This window comes from Hipposideros armiger, unplaced genomic scaffold (genome assembly GCF_001890085.2).
Source record: "Hipposideros armiger isolate ML-2016 unplaced genomic scaffold, ASM189008v1 scaffold_0, whole genome shotgun sequence".
NCBI classification, from domain to species: domain Eukaryota; kingdom Metazoa; phylum Chordata; class Mammalia; order Chiroptera; family Hipposideridae; genus Hipposideros; species Hipposideros armiger.
Window position 1 is genome coordinate 4,577,956 of NW_017731350.1, and position 25,796 is coordinate 4,603,751.

The 25,796-nt window shown below is 36.6% G+C and overlaps 1 protein-coding gene across 5 annotated transcripts in view; it reads left to right on the forward strand.

Moving 5' to 3' along the window:
• The window catches only part of ITSN2 (intersectin 2), a 118,303-nt gene that overhangs the window by 63,047 nt on the left and 29,460 nt on the right, over window positions 1-25,796 (forward strand). For all 5 annotated transcript variants that reach the window (XM_019647845.1, XM_019647988.1, XM_019648077.1 and 2 more), the window contains 12 exons: window positions 1,513-1,649; window positions 4,301-4,437; window positions 5,630-5,727; window positions 6,162-6,337; window positions 6,647-6,791; window positions 8,088-8,293; window positions 10,692-10,756; window positions 12,426-12,592; window positions 15,362-15,407; window positions 15,491-15,612; window positions 18,678-18,774; window positions 19,244-19,435. In XM_019647845.1, the coding sequence (XP_019503390.1) occupies window positions 1,513-1,649; window positions 4,301-4,437; window positions 5,630-5,727; window positions 6,162-6,337; window positions 6,647-6,791; window positions 8,088-8,293; window positions 10,692-10,756; window positions 12,426-12,592; window positions 15,362-15,407; window positions 15,491-15,612; window positions 18,678-18,774; window positions 19,244-19,435 (1,588 nt within the window). The remainder of the gene's footprint in view (window positions 1-1,512; window positions 1,650-4,300; window positions 4,438-5,629; window positions 5,728-6,161; window positions 6,338-6,646; window positions 6,792-8,087; window positions 8,294-10,691; window positions 10,757-12,425; window positions 12,593-15,361; window positions 15,408-15,490; window positions 15,613-18,677; window positions 18,775-19,243; window positions 19,436-25,796) is intronic.

Genomic DNA, 25,796 nt, shown 5'->3' on the forward strand with positions numbered 1-25,796 from the left:
TTTGTTTTTGTTTTTATTGGTTGGTTGGTTGGTTGGTTTGGAGTTTTGTTATTGTGTGTAGGTAGATGCCCAACATTTTTTATTAAAACATTCTATCTAAATGCTGTCTGAGAAACCTTTGCCATGAAATTTCTTGTGTTACTTTGGGTTTTTGTTTTTTTTCTCTTCTTTACTCCAGGCTTTTTCTACTCTCTTGTTCAGGATTCTGTGGGTTCTAAGTAAAAGAAACTCACTTTAAAATAGTTAAGCTAAAGAGAGTGGTTATTGGAAGAATAGTAGAACCACCAACTGAATACAAGCTGCTGGACAGGGCCAGTTCCTAGACACTGAGGAATGAAGCTGGAGGTTCGGTTTCCCCAGTCCCCCCACTCCCTCCACCTCAGTCTCTGCCTTTGCTTCTCTTTCTCCTGTGTTGACTTCACTGCTACCCCTGGTGGCATCACTTGGTAGTGGGGCAGTTCCAGGTTTCCCTTATGCCCACATACTAAGCTTAGAGAAAGAGACTTCTTTCTCTGCTCTTCAATATGTCTGAATCCCAGCAAAGAATTTGGGCCCAGCTTGGATCCTTGGCTTATCCTTTGGACAAGTCATACTGGCCCAGGGAGGTGAGGAGCTGCGACTGGTTAGGCCCAGGTTAAATGAGCACGCCTGGATAGGAGTGGGAGGAGCACTGAATTTGACAGGCACCAAAGCCACATCGAAGGGGGGACTGCTTTCCTGAAAGGAAGGGTGCTGTTAGAAGAACAGGGAAAGAAATGCTGAATAAGACAATCACATTTCTGCTAAGGCACTTACCTATATCCCACCTTTTGGTACTTTTCCCTACTTTAAGATTGTGAACTCTTTGAAGACAAAGACTGTAGATTTGAGAGTCAGACAGCCTTGGATTGGATCCCCTGTGAATCGTTGTAGACTTTGCATTGAACTAGATGCTCAATAAGTATTTTTTCAATCCCTGTTTGGAATAGTTTTCATTATTTTTGCCTCATGCTAGCCGTGGTTTTAGATAGATTTTATCTTTACCATTTTTAGTTCTTAACTAAATTATTTAATAATTGCTTCTGTGTTTAGTTCAAAATCTTGTTGGAATAAAGTTATGGGTAACTTGATTAAACTACACACATCAAAAATATGACTGAACAAAATTCCTCTTCAAATGTTATTACAAGCAAATTGTTTCCCCATTGTTTTAACAGATTGCCTTTTTTATTGAAAGTGAAGTACCAAATCAAAGAATTAGCTTGTAAAAATTGTATATTAGAAATGAATTTTAAAAAAGAGAATTAATACAAAAGTAGTTGATTTTAACATGTGTTTTTCTTCAGTGGCTACATGACTTAAATATGTATTGTATTCAATATTTTTTTAATTATTTAGATTTTTAAAACATTTAATATGTTTAGTTTAACTTTCTTTAGGATTTTTGTCTTTTAATGCAAATGACACATTACTACATAAAACAAAAATATTTAAATCAATGGCATAATTGACTTATTTTCATTTTCTCCTTAGGAACTGAGAGAAAGCTACAATACACAGCAGTTAGCCCTTGAACAACTTCATAAGATCAAACGTGACAAATTGAAAGAAATTGAAAGAAAAAGATCAGAGCTAATACAGAAAAAAAAGCTAGAAGATGAGGCTGTAAGGTAATATAGCTGATAAGTGTATTATACTATGTTTCTATTAGAATTCTGATTTTGTTGCCATACTAGTTTGACTGTGAAAATTTAAGGGGAATAAAGAGTAAATAAAAGGATTATCCTGAGATGCTAATTAAGACTCTAAATTTTAGAAATTCAAATTCTTCTTTTAGGGACTGAGTTTACAGTAACCAATTTTATGTTTCATTAGTGAAAAATAGGGACTTTGGAGTCAGACTTGAAAGATCATAAAAACTCAGTGCTTAATTTTACAGTGTTAAGGCTGAGTGTAGAATGCCGTGTTGATGCAGTTCTTTCTGTACCGTTGAGATACATCAAGCACCTCCATTTATAGTGAGGAGAAGTAAGACAGTTGTGGTGTCTGAAGCATAGAACCATTCATGTAGAAGATTTGCATGATATTTTTCTGTCAGCAAGGGCCTGTCCCTAACATGTCCTTCTGTTTCTCCCAAGTTCTCTAGTGTCAGAAATTAGTATTGTTAAATGTTGACAAGCCAACATCCCTTTGCCTTGGAGTAGATGAGTAATGTCCATGAAAGAGCTATAGTTACTGGGGAGGCAAGAAAGACATAGCACCATATAGCCGGTCTCTTTTTCTTAGTGGCTTCAGAATAGCAACTTCCAACACATTTCTATTGAGTGGCCACTGTTGTCTGTGATGCAGGTAGCTTCTGGCTTACTCTTACTCTTGCTCCCAGATGCCTCAGATGTAATTCTAATGGGAGATCAGACAGTGAAACAAATAGCTATAACAATCTTTACTCCAAAACCTGGGGCCCCTAACAAGAGATACTAAATAATATAGACGTACAGACAAGTAAGTTCAAACTAAGAAGGCTTTTATTTGCCAGTTAACTTGTGCCATTTAACAGTGCACAAGGGAACTGTGCGTCGTCGCTACACAGCTAGTCACTGTGTCAGAATTTTCTGTTGACACATGCAAGCATCATGATATCTCTTCATCACTGCTCACAAATTCCTTTTAGACCAACAGACCTAATTAGTAACACACGTTTTCATTTCACTCACCATCCTGACACGTTATCCTACTGTAGTAGAGGGAAGAAATCAGAACAGAAGCACATGTAAGATCAGGTCAGAGCTGGGTCTTCATACTACATCTTGATTTCTTGGCCATTTGCTCAGGTATGTCCCCTTGTTGTCCCAAGCTTTTGGTAACAGTCAGGTTTTAACATTGTAAATGTGGCCTCTTGCCGTTTGTCTAGCTCCTGAGGCATCTTCCGGTTCTGGACCAGTTTCTTATCCACTGACTCATACATAAGAAACTTTACCAAAATTTAATTTTATATTCTCTCAACTCTCTAGTCTTTATTGCAATAAATATGTGGTAAGTACTCTGATAGTGGTGTTTATAATGCTATGGCAATTCAAATAAAGGCTAAATCGGGTCATTCTAGGCATGGGAGAATGTCAGAGAAAGTTACTGAGAAAGGAGGAAAAGGAATACTGGTTGAAATTAAGTAAGTACTGCAAGAGAAGCGTGGCCCTCAGTGGGAAGCCAGATGTCAGTTGCAGAAAGGGATGCAGGAAGCATTCTGTGAAGTGAAAGAGTGTAGGAGGATTGACAAAGCGTTGAGAGGAACCAGGAATATGAAGAGTAAGACAACTTGGGGATGAGGAGGAAGGGTTGATGACTCAATTGGTCTACAGTTTTGGGAATTATCCAGGGTTTCCAAATTCCTCCAGGAATTATAGGAATGGAAACATGGAATTAAATCAAGGTTTCTATCTTGGTGGAGCATAAATGCCTGCAAATCCCAGGGATGTATCCAGCCACTATCTTCACCCACCTGATGGTGTGTGCTGAGACTTGGAAAAGCTGCTAAATTTAGTGGTGACAGCTTTGCCTCTGAGTAAAATCATAAAAAATATATGGAACCAAGAACTATGGCGAGCATTAGTTCTAACACTAAAATAGCTAAGTCTGATCACAGATTATCTTGACCAGCTAGAAAACAAGATGCAGCTTTATTATATGTTATAGAAACATGTACAGAAGCGTGGACCTATAGGGAAAAAATGCTCTGTTATCTAACGAATGAAAAAGACTTTGATGTGGTAGCAGAAAACATAATCTGTCCAGAGCATTTCCTATTTCCACAGCAGTGAAAATCCCAAACCCAGGGATTAGGTAGGATGGTGGGAATAAGAGCTGGAGGCAGTCCTTGTGCAAAATCTAGAGAAGAGGGACGGGAATTTAGGTATCATTTTTATATTTGTTTTCTGAATAGTTCCATTTCAATTATTTTCGTCGTTTTTTCTTAGGTTTGGGAGGCTCGCTGGCAGGAAGGAATTTGAGGGTGTGGGAAATTGTCAGTTGTATTCCCCAGCTCATCTATTTGTCCAAGGCTCCACTCTTAATTATTTGGTTTTCCCCGTCACCCTGATCCCCACTGTTTCTTCACACCCTGCTCCTAATATCTCTCTGCTATATTTATTATACTTATTATACATAATATGTATAATTATAATAAATATCTAATTATATAAGATTATGTATAAATATGTAAGAAATATATTTCTTCAGTTTGTCAGGAGCAAGATCTTCTGTTATATATTTATTTTGTGTAAAAAAATTTAGGACATTATGCAAACTGTTATTCTTTTATGTAAAGGAAAGCAAAGCAAGGAAAAGAAAACTTATGGAGAGAAAATCTTAGAAAGGAGGAAGAAGAAAAACAAAAGCGACTCCAGGAAGAAAAAACACAAGAAAAAGTTCAAGAAGAGGAGCAGAAACCTGAGGAGAAACAATGTAAGGATAAAGATAAAAATAAAAGATTTAATTTTTCTGAGACAGAGCAACAAGAGCAAGAAAAAAAAAACAAAAGATTCTGATGAGAGGCAAAAAAAAAAAGATGAAAAATTAAAACATGATAATCAGAATCAGAAAAAAACCTTTTTCTAAATTAAATTTGGATGAGAACTGTGTAAGTTTATTAAAACAGACTGAGGGTAGAAATCTTAAAACAACATGGCGAAAATATGATAGTCCTTATTAACTACGAGCAGACCATAACATGGTTTCATAATTGAAGTAAACAGTTTTAAATATTTTATTCAAGCAGTATAACTAAACTGTTTATTTTAACGAAACAATAAAATTTTAACTTTTTGCACATTGAAATTTTCTCAGAACATACATTTTGTTTTTGATATACCTCAGAATCCATTCCTAACATACTTGAAATATTAGCATATCTCTTGTGGATGTACAAACCATTAAATCCTTATTGATGATACAAATGTGTTGAAAATTTTGTAAGCTAAAGCCTTTATTCTACAAACGAACAAAATATTTTTAATCTTATCCAGTCTAGTGTATTTGTGAGCTCTTCTACTGTTTTCCGTTTAGAACCATAACGATAAATCTATAGATCTTTCTTCAGTCAACCCTGTTTACCTGCTAATCTCCTCATTTGTGACTCCCTTTCTGTGCCCTTTTTTCCTGTTAGGACTTCACAGATCAAACTAAGCCTCTTTTTGTTGTTGTTGTTGGTTCCAGGTATACAAAACAATGTAATGATTAGATATTTACATCCCTCACAAAGTGATAACCCCAACAAGTCTACTACCCATCTGACACCGGACGTAGCTATTACAGTACCATTGATTTTAAACTAAGCCTCTTGCTGTCTTGTCTTCTTCCACTGGGCACAACTCAGCTTCCACCTCACCCACACCCTTCCTTAGGTTCATGCACATAGCACTCCCTGCAAGTTATCTCTGTTTTACTGCCTCCAACTTAAGATGAACATCCTTGTTTGCTTTAATATCGACTCTATGCCTAGTCAAGATATTTAAATCCTAACAAGACTGCAGATGGAGTTTCACTACATTGTTTGATGCTCAGTTTTTTCCTTTTGATTTTAAGAGCTCTTCCTTGAGTCATAGCAAAGATGCGTATACACAAAAGTAGCAAATATTGACAATTATCTTCTCTTAAGGTGAGCCAGCTAGCGCTTTGGTGAATTACAGAGCATTATATCATTTTGAAGCAAGGAACCATGATGAAATGAGTTTTAATTCTGGCGATATAATACAGGTAGGAAACAAAGTCTTTTTTTTCTCATGAATAAGCAAAATACAATGTAATATATATTTTTTCTATAATATAGTAGTCCCCCCTTATCTGCAGTTTCAATTCTGTGATTTCAGATATCCATGGTCATCCATAGTCCAAAAATATTAAATGTAAAACTCCAGATATAAAACAATTCACAAATTTTAAAATGCACGCCATTCTGAGTAGCGTGATGAAATCTTGTTCCCTCCGAGTGGGCCATGAATCACTGGACATCCCCATTGTCCAGTGTATCCACGCTGTATATTCTACCCACCTGTTAGTCACTTAGTGGACATCTTGATTATCGGATCAACTATCTCAGCATTGCGGTGCTTGTGTTCAAGTCTGCATCTCTTTCCATTATAAATGTGTGGTTTTCTAACCACTGTTAAGCCTTCTTTTTGTTTCCATAGGTTGATGAAAAAACCACAGGAGAACCTGGTTGGCTTTATGGTAGTTTTCAAGGACATTTTGGCTGGTTTCCATGCAACTACGTAGAAAAAATGCCATCAAGTGAAAAATCTGTGTCTCCTAAAAAGGCCTTACTTCCTCCTTCAGTATCTTTATCTGCTACCTCAACTTCTCCTGAGTAAGTTTTTGGCTAACAATGGAGTTTCTGTAGCTCTGCAAATGTATGAATACCTAATATATGTTTATGTCAGCCTGCTACTTAATCATATTATAATCTGTACTGGACTCTCCAAGAGTACCTCTTGTTCCAAATTTAATACTGAAATTTAGTAAATTAAAACGTACATCAGTAGTTTGTTCATGAATTCTTTTTTTCCACAAATTGTGTTTAAACACAATATATATTATATACAAGTTGACGCATTCGTAGTACTTCGTTAGAGTCTAAACAATTAAGTATATTTATATCAAAGTGTTGTATTTACAGATCACTTTCTTCAAATCAACCAGCATCGGTGACTGATTATCAAAATGTATCATTTTCAAACTTAACTGTTAATACATCATGGCAGAAAAAATCAGCTTTCACTCGCACCGTGTCCCCGGGATCTGTGTCACCTATTCATGGACAGGTATGTATCTTTAATTTTTGTGTGATTTATTCTTTGACATTGCTCCTGATTCATATAAAATAGAATGAAGATTTTTGTACAAAGGCATCACTGACTCATTTAACCAGAATTTGTAGCATTTGGTTTTGTTCTGATTCACATGTGAGTTGAAGAAATTATTATTACTTAGAGCTGTTTCTCAACAATTCATTCTCATAGTATCAGGTTGCTAGCAGCTAAGATTTCTAAGCTCAAAATGCCATTTTTACAAATCTGATTATAATGTTTTTCATTTGTAGTTATTGTAAGAAGAATTTGGGGCTTTGGAGCTTCAGGAACTACAAGGGTTTTAGTGATGTCAGCACTGTGCAGACATCAGAGAGAATAAGAGTTTGGGAGAAACTTTTGACTTCGATGTTATCAATGACCTTGTCAAGAGGTTCAGTAGAGGGCCACCTGAGTGGCTCAGTTGGTTAAGAGCTCACTCAAGAGTGCGAGCTCTGAGCAACAGGGTCGCCGGTTCGATTCCCGGCCCAAGCTGAGCTGCCAATGGGTGGGCAGGATGGCTCAGCAAAAAAAAAAAAAAAAAAGAGGTTCAGTAGTATGATTGCTGCAGAACCTAAATTGGAATGGATTGAGGGGTGAAATTGGAAAGCAAGTTAAAGTCTGTTCTTTAAGAAATTTGGAAGTAGAAGTAAAAAAAGTGGAGAGATCAAAGATTCAAGAGAGAGCCTTCATGATGTTACAAAATATTTTTATAAAATGGGAGGAAATAATAGAAGATTTAGAGCATAGGTAAAGAGGTTAGCCTTGTCAACCAAACAAAACCTCTTTCCTCTGAGGGAGGAGGGAAAGAAAGTAGATTGTATAAGAATACAAAAAGCAAGAAAGAAAGCAAAAAAGTGGAGGGAGGCTGAGCACAACCACACCTCCATTCCTAGTGGAGTAAATTGAATCTACTGCAGTGAGGAGACAGCAGAAGCTGGAGGAGAGAAAAGTAACCCATCCCCTTTTCATTTGTGCTAGGGTATAGAGAGTACCCAGTGTTTGCCTTCTGTACCAGTGATACTTAGTGCCAAGGTGTTTCCTTGAATGGTAGATGTTCAGGCCTTTACTTAACAGAAGGCTACTCAGATGGTTGTCTGTCATATATAATTTTAAGACGGTAAATTAAGGTTATTTTGAGTCACCACTGGTAATAAGTCACCACCACACCAAACCGGTCTGCTGTTTGCATAGTAGGTATGGTATGTACTAAGAAACAAAAAAAGTTATCATTGTTTTGTTGTTTCTAATTTTGTGGTTTTATATTCACAGGGACAGGCTGTACAAAACCTAAAAGCACAGGCCCTTTGTTCCTGGACTGCAAAGAAAGATAACCACTTGAACTTTTCAAAACATGATATTATTACCGTGTTGGAGCAGCAAGAAAACTGGTGGTTTGGGGAGGTGCATGGAGGAAGAGGATGGTTTCCAAAATCTTACGTCAAAATCATCCCTGGGAGTGAAGTCAAACAGGAAGAGTAAGCATTTGTGTGTTTACATGGGGTTGTGGATGCTGTTTTCACTAATGAGTCAGCCAATGTATGACTGGCTGTACAATAACATAAAAAGTATATGCTTCAGTTTGAATATCAGACAGGCCATTCCTATAGTGGACAAAGGTATAGTTCAGATGTTTGTATCCTTTTTGGGATATTTTTTATTCTAGTTATTTCAGATTCCTGAAGTTTCCAAAATGCTTAAAATTTTAGATCCATTGCATCCTTTGTACCATCAGGTCATTAACAAAGATACTTTTCATTTCCTGTGGAGCATTTCTCCCTTGTTGTTAAAGTACTTGTTGTCAGTACTTAAATAAGTCTTTACTGAGGATCCCCCCCTTTGCCAGAATGCGGCATTCTGTCCCTGGGCCTCCAGAGTTCCTTGAAGATTACCTCTATTACTGCTTATAACACATTGTGTTGTAGTTATTCACTTTCTTACCCATACCCCTTATTAGATCATAAGCTCCAGGAGGGTGGGGGCCACGTGTTTGTTTGTTTGTTTGTTTTTCAATTTTTCCATGACTACTGTAATCTTAATGCATAGTAGCTGTTCAGACATATCAGCTCAGTAATAAGGAGAGAAGCAAATGAATGAACAATCGAAAGAACTTTCAAATGCACAAAAAGCAACAACTAGATAAGGTCTCTGGCCTTTATGTCCCAGTCTATAGGGGAGTCAGGCCATTAAATATCTTTAATACAAAGAAATAAGTTCTCTAGTATAGCTATAGGTAACTGTTTCTTGTGTTTTATGTGGAAGTTGATCTAAATAGAAAAACAATCTGGTTTAATGAAAAGGGACTGGTCTTTGGAAATCAAGAGGCCTGAGTTCTGATCCTGCTTTTTTTTGCCAGGCTGTATGGAATAACCTACTTGCTCTTCAGTTTCCTAATTGATTGAATGAAAAGAACACACTAAATTTGTAAAAACCCTTTCAGTGCTGAGACTCTGTGTATCAATTTTTAGTTCAAGTGCAGAAATTTACTTTTCAGACTGACACGGAATTTTAGATTTAGAAGTGTGTGCTGAGAACAGTGACAACAGTTACATGTGTATGGTGGCACTGTGCTAGCCCCTTTGTAGGAATCAACTTATTTAGAGTCCGTAACATTTTACAGAGAACAAAATTTAATCACAGAGACTTAAGCTTAAATGTTTTTTAAAGAGCATTTTTTCTAACCTTCATTCAGTTACTGATCTTCTCTAACAGATAAGGCATGTAACTTGAAAACCTACGGTAATGGAGAATTCAGCCCTAAACAAGGCAGTCCATTCAGTTCTTGCCATGAGCAGTAGTTTTCCTGAAAACGGCCTCACTATATAATTTACTCACAGGTCCTGGGGAGCCCTGGTGTATCCTACACATGTCTAGTTCTTAAACCAGACAGCCTTCCAGATTTTTTAAAAGTTCCCTGGGTTAAATAGGAAACTAAAGCTATACCTATTTTGAAACTTAAAAATAAAGTTCTATTATTTTTTATTGTCTGGTGTTGATCAGTAATATATGTATGTATATGTATGTATATATACTTTTTTTTTTTAAGATTTTATTGGGGAATTGGGGGAGGGGAACAGAGAAGTTGCTGTCCTTTTGTTCTTCAGCCTAGTTGTGGAGGACATCGCTTCACTGGCCCATGTTGGCACCATCATTGCGCTCTTTCCGGGTGAGGCAGATCGGTCGCCGGCCACTGGACAGCCGTTCACGGTGGCACTTGGAAGTTCACGTCGGCTGCCAGCCGCTCACAGTAGCTTATGGCAGCCCACTGCAGCCTACGGCATCCCACTGCAGCCTACACCATTGCCAGCGACTCATGGCTGCCCAGCTCCAGGTTGAGCTGTTGTTCACCATCTAAGCTGTAGAGAGCGCAGCGTCACTGGCCCTCATGTGGGATCCCAGCTGGGGCCCTGCTGCTCAGAGCTGGCGTCCTAAGCCAACTCTTAACCAACACGCCACTCAGCCAGCCCAGAATATATACATTTTTTTAATGTAGTGTGCTCTAAACAAATAATAAAATTTACATATGGCCCTTGTTTTTCCCTAAACTCAGCCATGTCCCATAAGTGCTTTACCAAATAAATCCCCCTTTACCAATGCACATGTGTCTTTTAAGTTCGTTTAGAAAGGCAAAATATCACACAGTATATTAAAAAATTTAGAAGTTTGTAATTAGGCAGTTCTTAATCCACTAGAATTTTTATATGAGACTATTTGTAGCCTGTGTGCTGAGACAATATTTAAATTAATTTTAGAAAGCCCTAAATGAATCACTACTAATGCCTGCTGTATTCATCAGATACCTATGATTTTTGCTTGTTGATTTGCTTTTTTTGTTTCATTATTGTTGTTTTATCTGTTTGTGTGTTTATTTGGCAGACCAGAAGCTTTGTATGCAGCTGTAAACAAGAAACCTACCTCTGCAGCCTATACAGTGGGAGAAGGTGAGTTTTTGACAATTTGTAAATTAGATGGGAGTCAGATTAGCTACTGACTATTATCTGACTTCTCACAGTTGTTTTTCTCCCTGCTTTTGTGTCTTCAGTGTTAAAATGAGGTTAAGGAAAACCTGCCCCTTGCCTATTTCACAAGAATATTGAGGACATAGAAAAAAATATGGCTGAAAATACTTGGCATTTTTAGAAAATCAGTACTTTGAAAATTCACCACAGACTGCCTTGATAAATAAGATCATCAATGAAAAGTATTGCAATGAGATAGCATGATGGTTTTTATTTTCCTGTTATTATATATCCAGATTGTAGATGTTTAGGATGTAAGGAAATTTTGGTACATTTAGTTGTTTACAAATTGCATTTTAATTACAGTGTACCATGTAAATCATTAAGTAGGATTTAAAATTAGGGTATAATTTATCATAAATATACAAAGAAAAATTTTATAGCCCTTTGAGTTTGACTAATTATTTTAATCTGGTATGCTGAAAAATGAAAGATTGTCTACCCTCTTTGCAGACTTTTTTATTAATAATTACATAGGTTTTTAAATGAATTGTGTATGTCCATTGTAAAATTAGTTGAATAGTTGAAGTACATTTTGTGTTTATGTTGCTCAAGAAAATCAGTTTAATGGTAAATTAAACAGTTTTTTTCGGTATCTACTACATTAGAGATTCTATGCAATAGCCTGACATATACAAGGATGAATAAAACATAGCCTCCCAAGTGCTCACAGTAGAATGGGGAAAACAGGCATACAATTGTAATAAATTCTATAATGAGTGAAAAAATAATTTTGAGTAGGACCTGTGAATCCACAGAAGTGGCAGTGTTGAATCATATTAACCAATGAGTAGGGTCTTGCATAGTGACAAAGGAAGAGAAAGTTCTTGTGCACTGAGGGAATGGGATGCACCAAGTTATCACTGTGAAAGGTTAGGGAACTCCAGGTCACCAGTGAGACAGGAGCCATAAGTTTACTGAGGAATGAGTGTTGTGAAATGAGCCTAGGAAGGTAGGGAGCAGCATCTTGGAAAGGACCTTATTTGTTGCAGCATACCCAAACCTTGTAATCATTTTTTGTTTTGTTAAATCAGTTAATTTCAGTAATACTGGGAACTAAAGTCATTCATTATCAGATATTTATTGAGTGTCTACTCCATGCCAAGCACTAGGCTGGGAGCTGGCTCACTGTGATGAAATTTTCCTCTAGTACTGATGTCGACTGAACATTGGGCATATCCATAACTGTGTCCATAAAAGAATTAAAGAGAAAAGAATTTAGCAGATTAAAATATATTTTGTGTAAGAAGGTTAAAAAAAAATCTTTTCATGTTGATACTATTTGTAGTTTGGGAGTTATTCTCTGTGAGAGGAGGAGGAGGAGGATGATGATGATGATGATAAGATAATTGGGAAAAAATCCCATGGTAAAGCTTTATGTTAAATCAATTTTTTCTAAGAAATTACTAAATAATTGCTTCATTCCTTTTTCTATCTTAACATCTCTTTATATTAAGCTTCCTTAAGTCACAAAATCTTCTATGGTGTATTTACTCAAGATCTTGGCGATTAACATAATTTTTTTAAAAACTTCTGTAATTTATAGTTTTTGGGTTTTGTTTTGTTTTTTTTTTTGCTTTGTTTCCTACAGAGTATATTGCACTTTATTCATATTCAAGTGTAGAACCTGGAGATTTGACATTCACTGAAGGTGAAGAAATATTGGTGACCCAGAAAGATGGAGAATGGTGGACAGGAAGCATTGGAGATAGAACTGGAATTTTTCCATCAAATTATGTCAAACCAAAAGAGCAAGAGGTAGAGTTATTTTGGTATAGAAACAGAATCATTACATTCTTATTCATTAAGATTCATACTTAAAACAAAGACTCATGAATATGGTTTTGGTCAGGCTACTTTGGTCACAAGGAAACTGCTTAAGATAGCTCCAGTAAAATAGAGTTTATTATAGGGATCCTGTTAAAAAGATATTTTCAGGATTTCATGAAATTCTAAGAGCAAGAGCCATAGGTAGTACTGGCCTCATGATAACTGAAGTTAGGAAAGGGTTCCAGGTTCAGGGAAGCTTACAAGGGGACCACCTTGAAGGAGTTGTAATCTTTAAGGCTCTGACATTAATGTCCTTCAGCCTTCATTCTGAGTTCCTGCTGCTTTTCATCCCACCACTAGTGTGGTAGAGTGAAGCAGTTCTCAAATGTTTTGGTTTCAGGAAACTTTTACATTCTTAAAAATTACTGGGGACTCCAAATGAGTTGTTTACTTGTTTGTTTGTTTGTTTGTTTGTTTTTAAATATATGGGCTATATCTAGTAATGTTTTTCATATTAGAAATTAAAACTGGAATTTTTTTTTTTTTTTAAGCTGAGCCATCCTGGCAGCTCAGCTGGGGCCGGGACTCAAACTGCTGTTCTTCAGAGCTCGCACTCTTGAGCGAGCCCTTAACCAACTGAGCCACTCAGCCGGCCCCAAAACTGGAATTTAAAAAATATTTTTAATTCATTTAAAAGTAGCAAAATTAACCCATTGCATGGTAACTTAAATAACTTGCTATTTATGAAAAATAACTGTGTATTTTCCAAAAAAAAAAAGTTTAGTGAAAAGAGTAGCCTTGTTTTATATTTTTGAAAACCTCTTTAATGTCTGACTTCATTGAAGAGAGCTAGATTCTCATATCTGCCTCTATATTTAGTCTGTTGTGATATGTAGTCTTTTGGTTGAAATATATGAAGAAAATTCAACTTCACACAAATTTGAGGAGAAAAGAGAATTATATTAATAACATTTCAGGTATCTGTGGATATGCTTTGATATTAATTACTACACCAAAACTTGGCAAGTGTTAAATTGTTACAGGTTAGTTGCAACATGGAATCTAAAGCCACATATGTGAACATTTCTTATTGTTACATTAAAATTCACCAGTCTGTTTTGTACATTGAATGGGCATTTTACCTATGCATGGTATAGTAACATCATTTATTGGTCATTTGGAAAATATTGAATCACTGAGTTTTGCAAGTATTCCCTGTATTGACACATTTCATTATATAATATTTTTAAAATTACATTTGTTAACATCACCACTGACCTCATAGAAAAGTCTTTAAGTACTTTGAAATTGTCAAGCTTATGGTGGTAGACACAAGTTTCCCAAAGTTTTAGTTTTCCCTTGAAAGCTTGAATTTTATCATTGGCAGAAATCTCATCGGCTACTTTCCTTGAAGTAACAGACTTACTTCATTCATCTTTGAGAAAATATCTGCTAAATCCCAAGCCTGAATTATTCAATTTGCCATTTAGTCTTTTTTTCAAATAAAAATGTTCCGTGAAAAACTTAGTTTAGCTCACAATTGAATCATACGAGTGCTTTTCCTTGAAGCAACCCGTGTACTTCGGTAAGCAGCAGAAATGCCTTAGGCACATTTCATTTCGTCACACAGGACTTTCAAAAGATTTGTACTTGAGCATTGAGATTAATAAATTTTTTACTGCTAGATCAAGGACATTCTTAAGTGAAACTGGCTTTGCTTGTCTTACTGTGAGCACATGGCTGTGAAGAATACTATGACTACTAGTATAATTTAGCACCACTGCCATGATTTGTACTAAGGCATCAGCAGTTTTATCCACCAGTGTAAATGTCAACACAGTGAAAGAGGCAAATAATGTCTTAATACTATTATGAAAATAGCTTGTATCTCCCAGACCCCTAAGAAGGAGCTCAGGGATTGCCTTCCGGGGAGCCACAAATCACATGTTGAGAAACATTGACACTACCTGGGTTGACTTCTGAGGCTAGGTGATTTTGGACAAATTACTTCACCTTTCTTTGCCTCAGTTTCCTTTTCTGTAAAATGGGGATAACCATAATTACGTAACAGTGTTATTGTGAAAATTCTCGAAGTGAATATATGTAACATTCTTATAACGGTGCCTGTTACATAGTAAGTACTCAAAAAACATAGTAAGTACTCTTGACTACCATCAAAGTTGCTTCAGTACTTTTACTACTGTTGTGTCCACTAACAAAAGAAAAAATTTAACCCTTTTCCTTTTCTTGTTCAGATTCCTAGAAAGAGGAAACGTGGTTGGCCCAACTAATCCTCTAAAGTTAAATAGGTCATAGCGGCTAGGATATGGACTTTTTGTTCTTAGGTTCAGGGGGAACATAGCAAAAAAGTAAATAAATAAAAATAAAAACAGTGCTCACATGTGCCTTAACATATCCAGGCACACAGGTCATATGTGGTGCTAATCCCGTTGATAAATGCAGTGTATTTGGCCTGGATAGTCACATTTAACATTCAGGGAATTTTCAGAAAATGAACTTTTCCTGTTGAATCAGTGCATGCCGACATTAGGTTATATATATTGTGTTCAGTTAGCAGACTCGATCTCCCAGAAGTGTTGGATTCTTAACTTATTTGGTCAATGTAAGATTGTCATTTGCTCTTCATTTAAAGAAACAAGAATCCTGGGAATTAGAAATCTCTAATTCCTAATAACATTGGTACTTTTGTATTTGGATTGTTGGAAAATAGTAAAACAGTATATCTTTTCCTTACAGAGTTTTGGGAGTACCAGCAAATCTGGAACATTAAACAAGAAACCTGGTGAGTATAATAATGAAGTGAAAAAAAATTACTAAAGTGTTTAATAGTCTTGAATTCAAAGTTTCTTGTTTTCTTCTTTTCAGAGATTGCTCAAGTAACTTCAGCATATGTGGCTTCTGGTTCTGAACAGCTTAGCCTTGCACCAGGACAGCTAATATTAATTCTAAAGAAAAACACAAGTGGGTGGTGGCAAGGAGAGTTACAGGTAATAATCTTTAAATAACATTTATCAACTTATTGTAAAAGTCATGCATGCTCATTAAAAAATAAAACTAAGAAAATTTTTTTGTTGTTTTTAAGATTTTATTGGGGACTTGGGGGAGGGGAACAGCATTGGGGAATCAGGGAAGGGGAACAGACAAGTTGCTGTCCTTTTGTTCTTCAGTCTAGTTGTAGAGGATGTTGCTTCACTGGCCCATGTTGGTATTATCATTGCGCTCTTCCCGGGTGAGGCAGATTGGTTTCCAGGCCCTGGACGGCCACTCCTCGTGGCTCTTGGCAGCTCACCAACTGCCGGCCGTTCACGCCGGCTGCCAGCTACTCACGGTAGCTCACAGCAGCCCACTGCAGCTTCACTGCAGCCTACACTGTCGCCAGCAACTCACAGCAGCCCAGCTCCAGGTCGAGCTGTTGTTCACCATCTTAGCTGTAGAGGGCAGTGTCACTCGCCTCATGTGGGATCCAACTGGGGCCCTGCTGCTCAGAGCTGGCATCCCAAGCAACTTTTTTTTTTTTTTTTTTTTTTTTTTAGCTGAGCCATCCTGCTACCTATTGGCAGCTTAACAGCAGCTCAGTTTGGGGCAAGCATCCAACCGCTGTTGCTCAGAGCTCAAACTCTTGAGCGAGCTCTTAACCAACTGAGCCACTCGGCCGGCCCCCAAGCTAACTCTTAACCAAACCTCCACTCGGCCGGCCTAAAACTAATAAAAATTTTAGATCACCTATAATCATACCACTTGGAAGTAATCAGTATTAACATTTTAGTGTATAATGTTTATAATATTTCTCTCTAGTCTTTTCTAGTTCATTTTTAGCACAGTTGAATTGATACTATAGGTAACAATATAAAGAATAATTCTCTCTAAAGACATAGTTTTCCAATAATACCTGCTTTAATAAACCACAGGTCACCTTTTTAAAGGAAAGCATAGCATAATCTTCACCTGGGATAACCCCTGGCTTGTAGTATAGCCTCTAGGAGAAAAAACATGACCCAGGCTGCATACTGAGAAAATACTCCCCATTGGACTGTCGTGTTCCCCCTCCCTCCCACTAAAGGTCTTATGTTTTTGAAACATCAGTGCAAGGAAAGGAAGTACAGGCATAAATGAGCCTGATTTTTTTTTTCCTAAAATGTTAACAGACATTTATTGCATATGTTTTGGTACAGAGAGCTCTTTTCTCTCTAATCAAATTTCCTTACTAGTTAAAACCGAAGAGCATTTTTTAGGATTAAAAGATGATGAGAGGTATATAATACCTTTATTTTTGTGTAAGATTGATATATGATTGTAATGAGGATAAACGTAGCTTCATTCTTGCACATCAGCCTTATGATTCCTAAAGAACAGTGGATGTTCAAAATTCAACATCTTCTTCAATAACCCCCTGAAATTCCACCTGCTTATTTGCTTTGAAGATTGACCCAACTAAGTCAGAAACATGGCTCTGCACAAATTTTATTTGTGATCTCCTGATTAATTATTAACAAAGTCCCAAGAGATGTTTACTGTGGGCTATACCATTTTAAGTGTTCACTTGAACGTATTAGGAGAACTCTAGAAAAGTCTTTTTAGTTTATAAATATTATTTGTGTGAAATATGTAAAGAACTCTGAGCCTGAGCGATCTCCAAATAGACTTCTATAAATAACATTTTCAACAGCACTTTGAGATGCATATTGAGTCTTCCATTTGTTTAATATTGACCCATGAGGCCAATGCAGCATTCAGGGGTCCACAAGACCACCCTTACTTCTGGTGCCAGTTGTACGTTTGGAGGTCCCCAGGACCACTCTTAGGCTCAGTAATTTGCTAGAAAGACTCAGGACTCACCGAAAGCTTCAGTAGTCCCCCCTTATCTGATGGGGATATGTTCTAAGACCCCTAGTGGATGCCTGAAACCGCAGACAACACTGAACCTTACATTTACTATGTTTTTTCCTACACATACATACCTATGATAGTGTTTAATTTATAAATTAAGCATTGTAAGACATTAACAATAATTATTAGTAAAATAGAACAATTATAACATACTATAATAAAAGTTATGTGAATGAGGTCTCTCTCCAAGTGTCTTACTGTACTGTACTCACCTTTCCACTTAAAGGAAGCACCTTAGGGCTTCTCTCCGGTATGTCCGGATTGCCAGGATCACGACTCTTGCACTTCGGGGCCATAATGAAATCAATAAGGGTGACTTGAACACAAACACTGTGATAACGTGACAGTTGATATGATAACCTAGGCAGCTACTAAGTGACTCGCAGGCAGGTAGTATGTGCAGCATGGATACACTGGACAAAGGGATGATTCACGTCCCGGGTGGGATGGAGCAGGATGGTGTGAGATTTCATCATGCTGCTCAAAACAGCATGCAACCCAAAACTGACAAATTAGTTATTTATGGGATTTTTCATTTAATATTTTCAGACTGCAGTTGACTGTGGGTAACTGAAACTGTGGAAAGCAAAACTGTGGATTAAGGGGGACTACTGTATTACACTCATTGTAACATTTTATTACAGCAAAAGGATTTAGGTTAAAATTAGCCCATAGAAGAGATGTATGGGACAGAATCAGGAGGGTCCCAAACACGGAGCTTCCAATTGTCCTTTCCCAATGGGGTCATGGACAGCATTAACTCCTCCTGGCAACAGTACCCATGGAGTATGGCCAAGCAGAGACGCTCACCTGAGCCTTGGTGCCCAGAGTTTTTTATTGGGCTCTATCACATACACATGGTTGGCTGCCTAGATGGCTGAACTCAAGTCTCCAGTCTCCCCAGAGTTTGGATTCATACTACAGACCCAGAGCACCAGCCATAAATCACATTGTTCGACTATTTGGCATGGTCAGGGCCCCCAGGTAAACTAAGACACTCAGCCGTCAGGACATTCCAGAGGTTTAGAGGTTACCTCCCAGGAGCCAAAGGCAAAAGGCCAGGCCTTTCTTTGGGCAAGGTTAAATTCTTTACTACACAGGTAGGTTTTTTTTCTCACTTTTAATTTATGTCTCAATAATCGTATTCCTTTTGCTAATTTTACAGGCCAGAGGAAAAAAGCGACAAAAAGGATGGTTTCCCGCCAGCCATGTTAAACTTTTGGGTCCAAGTAGTGAAAGAACTACACCTGCCTTTCATCCTGGTATGGAACGGGTTAATGTGCATTTTATCTGAGAGAAGTTTTGTTAAAACTCACCAACTTCTTAGATTAGCTAACTCAGAAAAATATTAAAAATTTGTCCTTTCCTTACCTCTGCCTGAAAGTATGTTACAGTGAGAACTTCCTTTCTAAAAAATTCTGCATAGAAACAGCCAACTGTTCAGTGATACTTGAACCACTTCTTTCCTCAAAATTTTTCGAAGTGGAATTACTATACTATCATATTCAGAGTTACACAGTTCACTTGGATTTTTAACTGTAGTTGGAAATTCTTGGTTTTGTAAAACAGGGATTGGGGAAGGGATGGTGAGAGAGAACAGCTGAAGGGAAATTTTAAGCTACTTTTAACATTTCACATTAGAGTAATTTAAATCTTAGGGGAATTTTAACTTGTGATCCTTGTAAGAATAATTAATTTGTTACATTTGTTATTTTGTTCTTTTTCTGGTAGTGTGTCAGGTGATTGCTATGTATGACTATGTGGCAAATAATGAGGATGAGCTAAATTTCTCCAAAGGACAACTCATCAATGTTTTGAACAAAGATGATCCTGACTGGTGGCAAGGCGAAATCAATGGGGTGACTGGTCTCTTCCCTTCAAACTATGTTAAGATGACAACAGACTCAGATCCAAGTCAACAGTGTGAGTAATATCAAACGATTTACCTCTCGACTAGTGCAAAAGCTCGAATATGCAGCACTGCATTTATTACTGTTCTGGATCAGATATTAAACTCAGCACTCTTAGCAGATAATATATTAATGTTTAAAGTCAGAAAATGCAAAAGGAAACTTTTCAGAAGATCAAAAATTATACTGTTCCATTTTAAATACTTTTTTTCCTAGCCTCAGACCTTACTATTAGACTTTATCTAAAATGTTTATGATTTTTGTGTGGGTTCTCTGGCATGAAAGCAATCTAGACTGTAATTCCCCTTTGCCACCATGCTTTTTCAACATCCACTGATCTTTTTCAGCTCAATAAAGAGTAGCTAGTAATTGCCCCATTTACTATCAAAAGTTGCCCTTTTAGTGTACAGGTGCTACCAACTTGCCACCTTTCCGTTTATCTCCCACATGTTTACACATCGTCCAGGTTAGAAGAAAATTTAAAACCTGTTTAAATTGTTTGTTTTCAAAACTGTCATTAGGTGATTTTTTTTTTTTTAGATAGATACCTCATCCACAAGCGATATATAAATCAATATTTGTTTCACTATTTTTGGAACAAGGGTCCAGATCTCAAAGTGTGATATCTGGCTGGTATTACATAAAATTACCTCTTGTCAATTACCCACCCTTTCTTATATTTGACAGCGAACATATATTAATACTAAATTAAAGAATAAATAGTGCATAAAAATAGTTTTTACCTTTATAAAATGGATGTCACTTTTCCCCAGCCTTTTGATTTTTTGTTGTTGTTGTTTAACAAAATACATCATGATTTATATTTTGGTCATTCTTGTGAAGTTATCTAAAATAGTTAGCCTTTCATTTTAATTTAATTTCTGAGAACATATAATTGGTAACCCAGTCAAAGCTGAGATATGATTCAGTGCAAACATTATGCATTTATTTTATACTATAATTTTGAAGTATTCGTGCATTATTTTCACTTTGGCACTTCATTCTGGGAGGAGACTTTCCTTTAGATAAAGCAACTAAATTTCCCAGTTTGGAGGTGAGAGGAGTCCAGTTTTTTATGGTTTAAACAGTCTCAAAAATTTCTCACAGTTTCAGGCGAAGTGGTAAAGAAAATTATAACAACTTGGGTTACCTAAATGAATGACCATTTTAAGCTCTTCCGATGGCTTGACAGTTTTTAGTGCTTGCCAGTTTATCTTATTAATTAGAAATAATGAGGTGCCTGAAAGAGGAAGATACTTTTCAGACTTACTAGGTCTGAAAGATCTTTGGCTTTGGTAGTGATTCTGGAAGCGTTCCAGTATGTCAGTACATTTGGCTTTTATAGTTTCTTTGATGTAAAGTTATGGTTTTCAAATGTGTTTTTTTGCTGTTGTTGTTGTTGTTTATCTTGTTTTCCAGTGGTGGAACACTTTTTTCTAATTAAGTCTTCTATAATAAGAGATATAAAGAACAAATAAAAGCTGTTCTAAAGGAAAAACAGCCAGGCATTATATGAGTCAGTGAAAACCAATTAAATTTTAGATTAGCTATCATTTGTGTTTCTCGGGCCCTTATAAGTCTTATTTTCATTTTATTATGCAATTAGGATACAGTCATGTTCCACACAATGACATTTTGGTCAACGACAGACTGCATGTATGACGGTGGTAGGTGTGTAGTAGACTATGCCATCTAGGTTTGTGTAAGTGTACCCTTTGATGTTCGCACGACGACAAAATCATGTAATGATACATTTCTCAGAATGTATTCCCAGCATTAAGCAACGTGTGACTATATTTTTTAAAGGTCAAGAATAGTAATAATTCACATTTATTTAGCTGATGTTGCATGTTATTAGTCAAGTTTTTTCTCACCCACTTAATTTGCTTTATGTTCATTTTATTCCTCATTTTTCTTTTTATAGGACCCAATGTTGTCTTCCAGTGTGAAAGCACCCCAGAGACCCACTATCCAAGTTTGACTCTAGCGTGGAGGCAGGGCAGGCAGCCCTGATCAAATATCTCCTACACAGTCCATTAACTTCGTTTGAATGTTAGAGCCACTTGTGATTATTTCTTTGTGTTTCTAATTTACAGTTAAAATTTATTTGTAACAAATTAAAGGATAGTGGGTCTTTGTGTGGCTTTCCCTGCTGTTCACTCTGGCATCTTTTAACATTTTTTTTTTAATTTGGTAATTGTAGGTCATTAGCATGCACATTGAGTTTGCCCTTACATGGTGGGAATTCAAACACACAAAGACCCACTATTTGCACAAACTATTCTCACTGGTGTGGAATGGGTTGCCATGCTTTTTTTAATGTTATTGCAACATGTATATTCATTACAGAATTCAGATGAAATTTGCTTATGTTTTGCTATTATGTTTTATCTAATCCTAATCACAGTGAGCTTTTAATTGGTTCAATACGTGATTTGTTCCCAAATATGCACTGTTTACTCTATTACTTTCTAATATGCCGCGATTCAGTATTTAAATTTGCAAAAGGCCAAGAACTGGAAATAACCTTTTCTCTATTTTCTGTGTATTTTGGGGTGGAAGCAATAACACTTTGCGGGAGCTTTTCTTATCTCATAAGAGGAAAGTGACCTGCCCCATCAGTATGTGCAGAGTGGGATATGTTTCATCGTTTGAGCTGCCCAGGAATGGCCCTGTACTGTGATAGTTCCCTTGGGATCTTTGTATGCTCTGGGCTAATAGAGATATTACATCATCTCCTGCAGCAATTAATTATTACTTCTTCATTGATGACCTAAAAAAAGAGTATTTTTGAGGAATGAAAGGCTCCTATCATTGACAGTGAGATATGAAAACTTGGAAGCTTACAGCATTTATATCTATAATATATTTCATAGTCAAAGTTCATGTTATCTATTTTAATTAGGTGACTACATGTCCCAGGTCCCAAAAAGACCCTGGTTGACATTCTTCTTAATGTATTTAGAAAAGATCATAAGGCATCCTTGAAGAGTTTAAATGCCCCTGAAGCAGGCGTACAGGCTCTGTCTAGTCAAGAATGAATTTGAGCGAAGGAGAGAGGTGTGAGAGCTGGTGTTCCTCTCTGTCCATGGAGCTGCTTTGAGGCTAGAGACTGACTTTACTGTCCAGAGTTCTCTGGCTATATCTGTTCTTCAACCACATTGGCTTCTTTGGCATAGGATTTTACTTCTTTTTCTTCTATGGAAAACACTTTAAAGGTAATAGACATTATTATAAACTAATAAATGTGAGAGTACTTAGCTAAAACAAAAAGGACTTTTAGTGGACAGTATTAAACTGTATTTGAAAATCAATGAAAAGTTTATGCAATTTAAAATGTTTACAAACTGCAGTGCAATCTACTGTTTCTGAATGTCAAAGTAGTATCAGGAAAAGTGTACATACAATCACAGTGTCCTATTTCCTCAAGAGTTCTTTAAGAAGAGTTAAATATGGTTTTATATCTCTGAGTTTAAGTTAGAGGCATATTTTGTGCAATATTTATGTTAATGTGCCTATACATTATGAGTGAATCATTTCAGTCGTACATTACCTAAATCATAACTTTACGACACTTGAGAAAGAGTCAACAGTTTAGTTAGAACTTCACAAAGTTCAAAGTCTGTGTTCCAAAATACTTCCCGTTATTAGAATGTGCGGTGATAGGTATGTGTGCCCTGGGGTAGGTATTTGTAGTTATTAGATCACCTCAATTTTCAGCATTTGGCATCATCATGATGCTTTTATAAAATATGACGTTAATAGGAAAGCAATAATATCACTTCACAGGTGGAATAACAGATTTGCCTGCAGTCACTAAAGGACACAGTACAGAGATTGAGTCCTTGTGATTTTAACTGATCTTCCAAATTGCACAGATTACTTGGTCTTCTTGCCTTTTATGTTCTGAACTCTCTGCTTTTGCACCCTTTAGTTGGGTGCAGATTAAGGACAGTTACTTTAAGTCCATTTTAAACCCTAAGGTTAGAAATCAGACCACTGCTAATTAGTCACATGATCTGGTATAACATTTTCTCTTGACGATTTTGCATTTGGACTTATACACTGATAAACTATTTCAAAGGTATTTTTATAGCTCAAATCATATCACTTTTACATTGACAAATATACATTATTATGAATGACATTCAGATGGAGCTTAGCATCTATAATCAATTTGAAAATAACGTATTCGTCAGGTACCTATGGACTAAATCACATAATGGCATATTTATGCTGAATGTCGACCTGGGAAAACATACCTACTGTATTTACTGAAATACCTCTCTTTGTGTAGGTATTTTGTCATATATTTGAGAGAAAGCTAAAAGTAAAGGAAATAGTATGACATATAATAATAACCTGTCCTTAAAAGTGCATGCGATACCTCATATTCAGCCATGTATTTACTCTCTTCCTCATCAGTGTAAAAAGGCAGCTTTCAGATTGCTTAGAAAGCAACATTAAAAGGAAAGAGTTTATCAGGAACACAGAATTTTAAAATAGGAACACAATGGAATAAATCTGAATTCCGTAGGAGGTAAAGTCTATTTAAAAATTGTAATAATTTTAAAAGTATGTGGCTAAATCTGATGGGTTTTCCAGCAATGAAAAAAGTCAGTTCTAAAAGCAAAGCTGATTTTTTAGAAAATATGAAAATTTAAATCAACCCATTATAGAGTTTCCTCTAAAACTTTTATCTCAGAGTTATTTAAAAATAATAAAACTATTAAAACATTGTAACTGCTATTTTAGTGTTTTAAAATACAATGTGAATACTGATAGTTTAAAATAAGGAAAGTGGGAAAAGTAGAGAAAGACATGCCAACACCCATCCAAAAGCTTTATTTGCCAAATTTTCTTAGAATGAATTTCACCAAGTTAGAAATCCTTGTAAATAGACTCTATAATGGAAATACTGAGAGACTTTTATCTAAAGTGGCATTGTTGGATGCTGCTGTGATGCTACTGTAATGTAATAAATTATTAAGTTGTTGCAAAGTGCTGTTTTTTGCCTTAAAATTTTATTTTGTGTGTCTTGAAAACTATAGTATTAAGGGTATTGAGATTGTGCAAATGCTAGGCACGCTTGGCATGAGGTAATCTGTTTTTATTTTTACAAAATTGTAATATAACTATGCAAGTGTGTTTATTAAAAGGACACAAACTACATTACTTGTATTGTGTATTTCTTTGGAAGCATCCTTTAAAACGTATTTTTAATTGTTTATATGTAGTCATGATTGAATTTCTTTGGAATTTCTCTTTTTCCTTAATGTCTCTGTGTACAGGTCAGTGAATTGTTTTATATCATAGGGGACAAAAGGAATTTTAAGTGGTCAAGGTTGAAGTAGTTTTATCTGAGATAATCATAGTATCTCAAAAGCAAAAGAAATTTTGATTTGAAGGTAAAAGAAAATATGATCTAGGATTATAATAGACTACTACAATTTCTACTCCAACTTTTTTCTAAAAAGATTGGAAAGAACTTACAGGTTAATAGCCATTGCAAATGTAGTTAAGACATTTTTAGTACAGAATAAGCATATATAAAAGAAACTGCAGTGAATGCTTGGGGGCACCAGAATTAAACAGAATATTGCGAGGTGCAATCAAACAATATGGTGAATGTTTAAATAAAAGAAAATTTATTACAGTAAAAGACACATTGCCATTAATCCCCCTCAAAATACTCCCCTCGCTTCGAACACACTTATCCCATCGTTCTTGCTACTTTCTGAAGCAGTTCTGGAAGTCCTCTTTCATGAGTGTCTTTAGTTGCGCTGTCTGTGGCTGCCTCGACGTACTGAGTCATTTTGACTTTGGGGAAGAGCCAGAAGTCACACGGTGCCAGATCCGGTGAATAAGGTGGACGAGGACGCACTGTTATGTTTTTATTTGACAGAAATTGCCAAACCAGAAGTGATGTGTGACATGGAGCCTTTCTACTGTGATCACAAAATATGATGAATGCTGCTTCCGAGTGCCATGCAACAGAAAGGCAGAATCTTCAATACGGGAAGTGGTGTGTCAAACCTTAGTAACAGTGTATGACAAGTGAGCTACAGTTGAGAGAAGATGTGTTTTAAAGTGTGCCACAGGGCTGGCAGAGTGGCATGTTGGTTAGGAGTTGGTTTGGGATGCCAGCTCTGAGCTGCAGGGCCCCGGTTCGGATCCCACATGAGGGCCAGTGACGCTGCACCCTCTACAGCTAAGATGGTGAACAACAGCTCGACCTGGAGCTTGGCTGCCGTGAGTCACCGGTGACGGTTTAGGCTGCAATGGGGCTGGCCGGCAGCTGGCGCCTGCTTTCATGATTTGCCATGAGCTGCCATGAGCAGCCGTCCAAAGGGCAGCGAGCGACTGCCTCACCC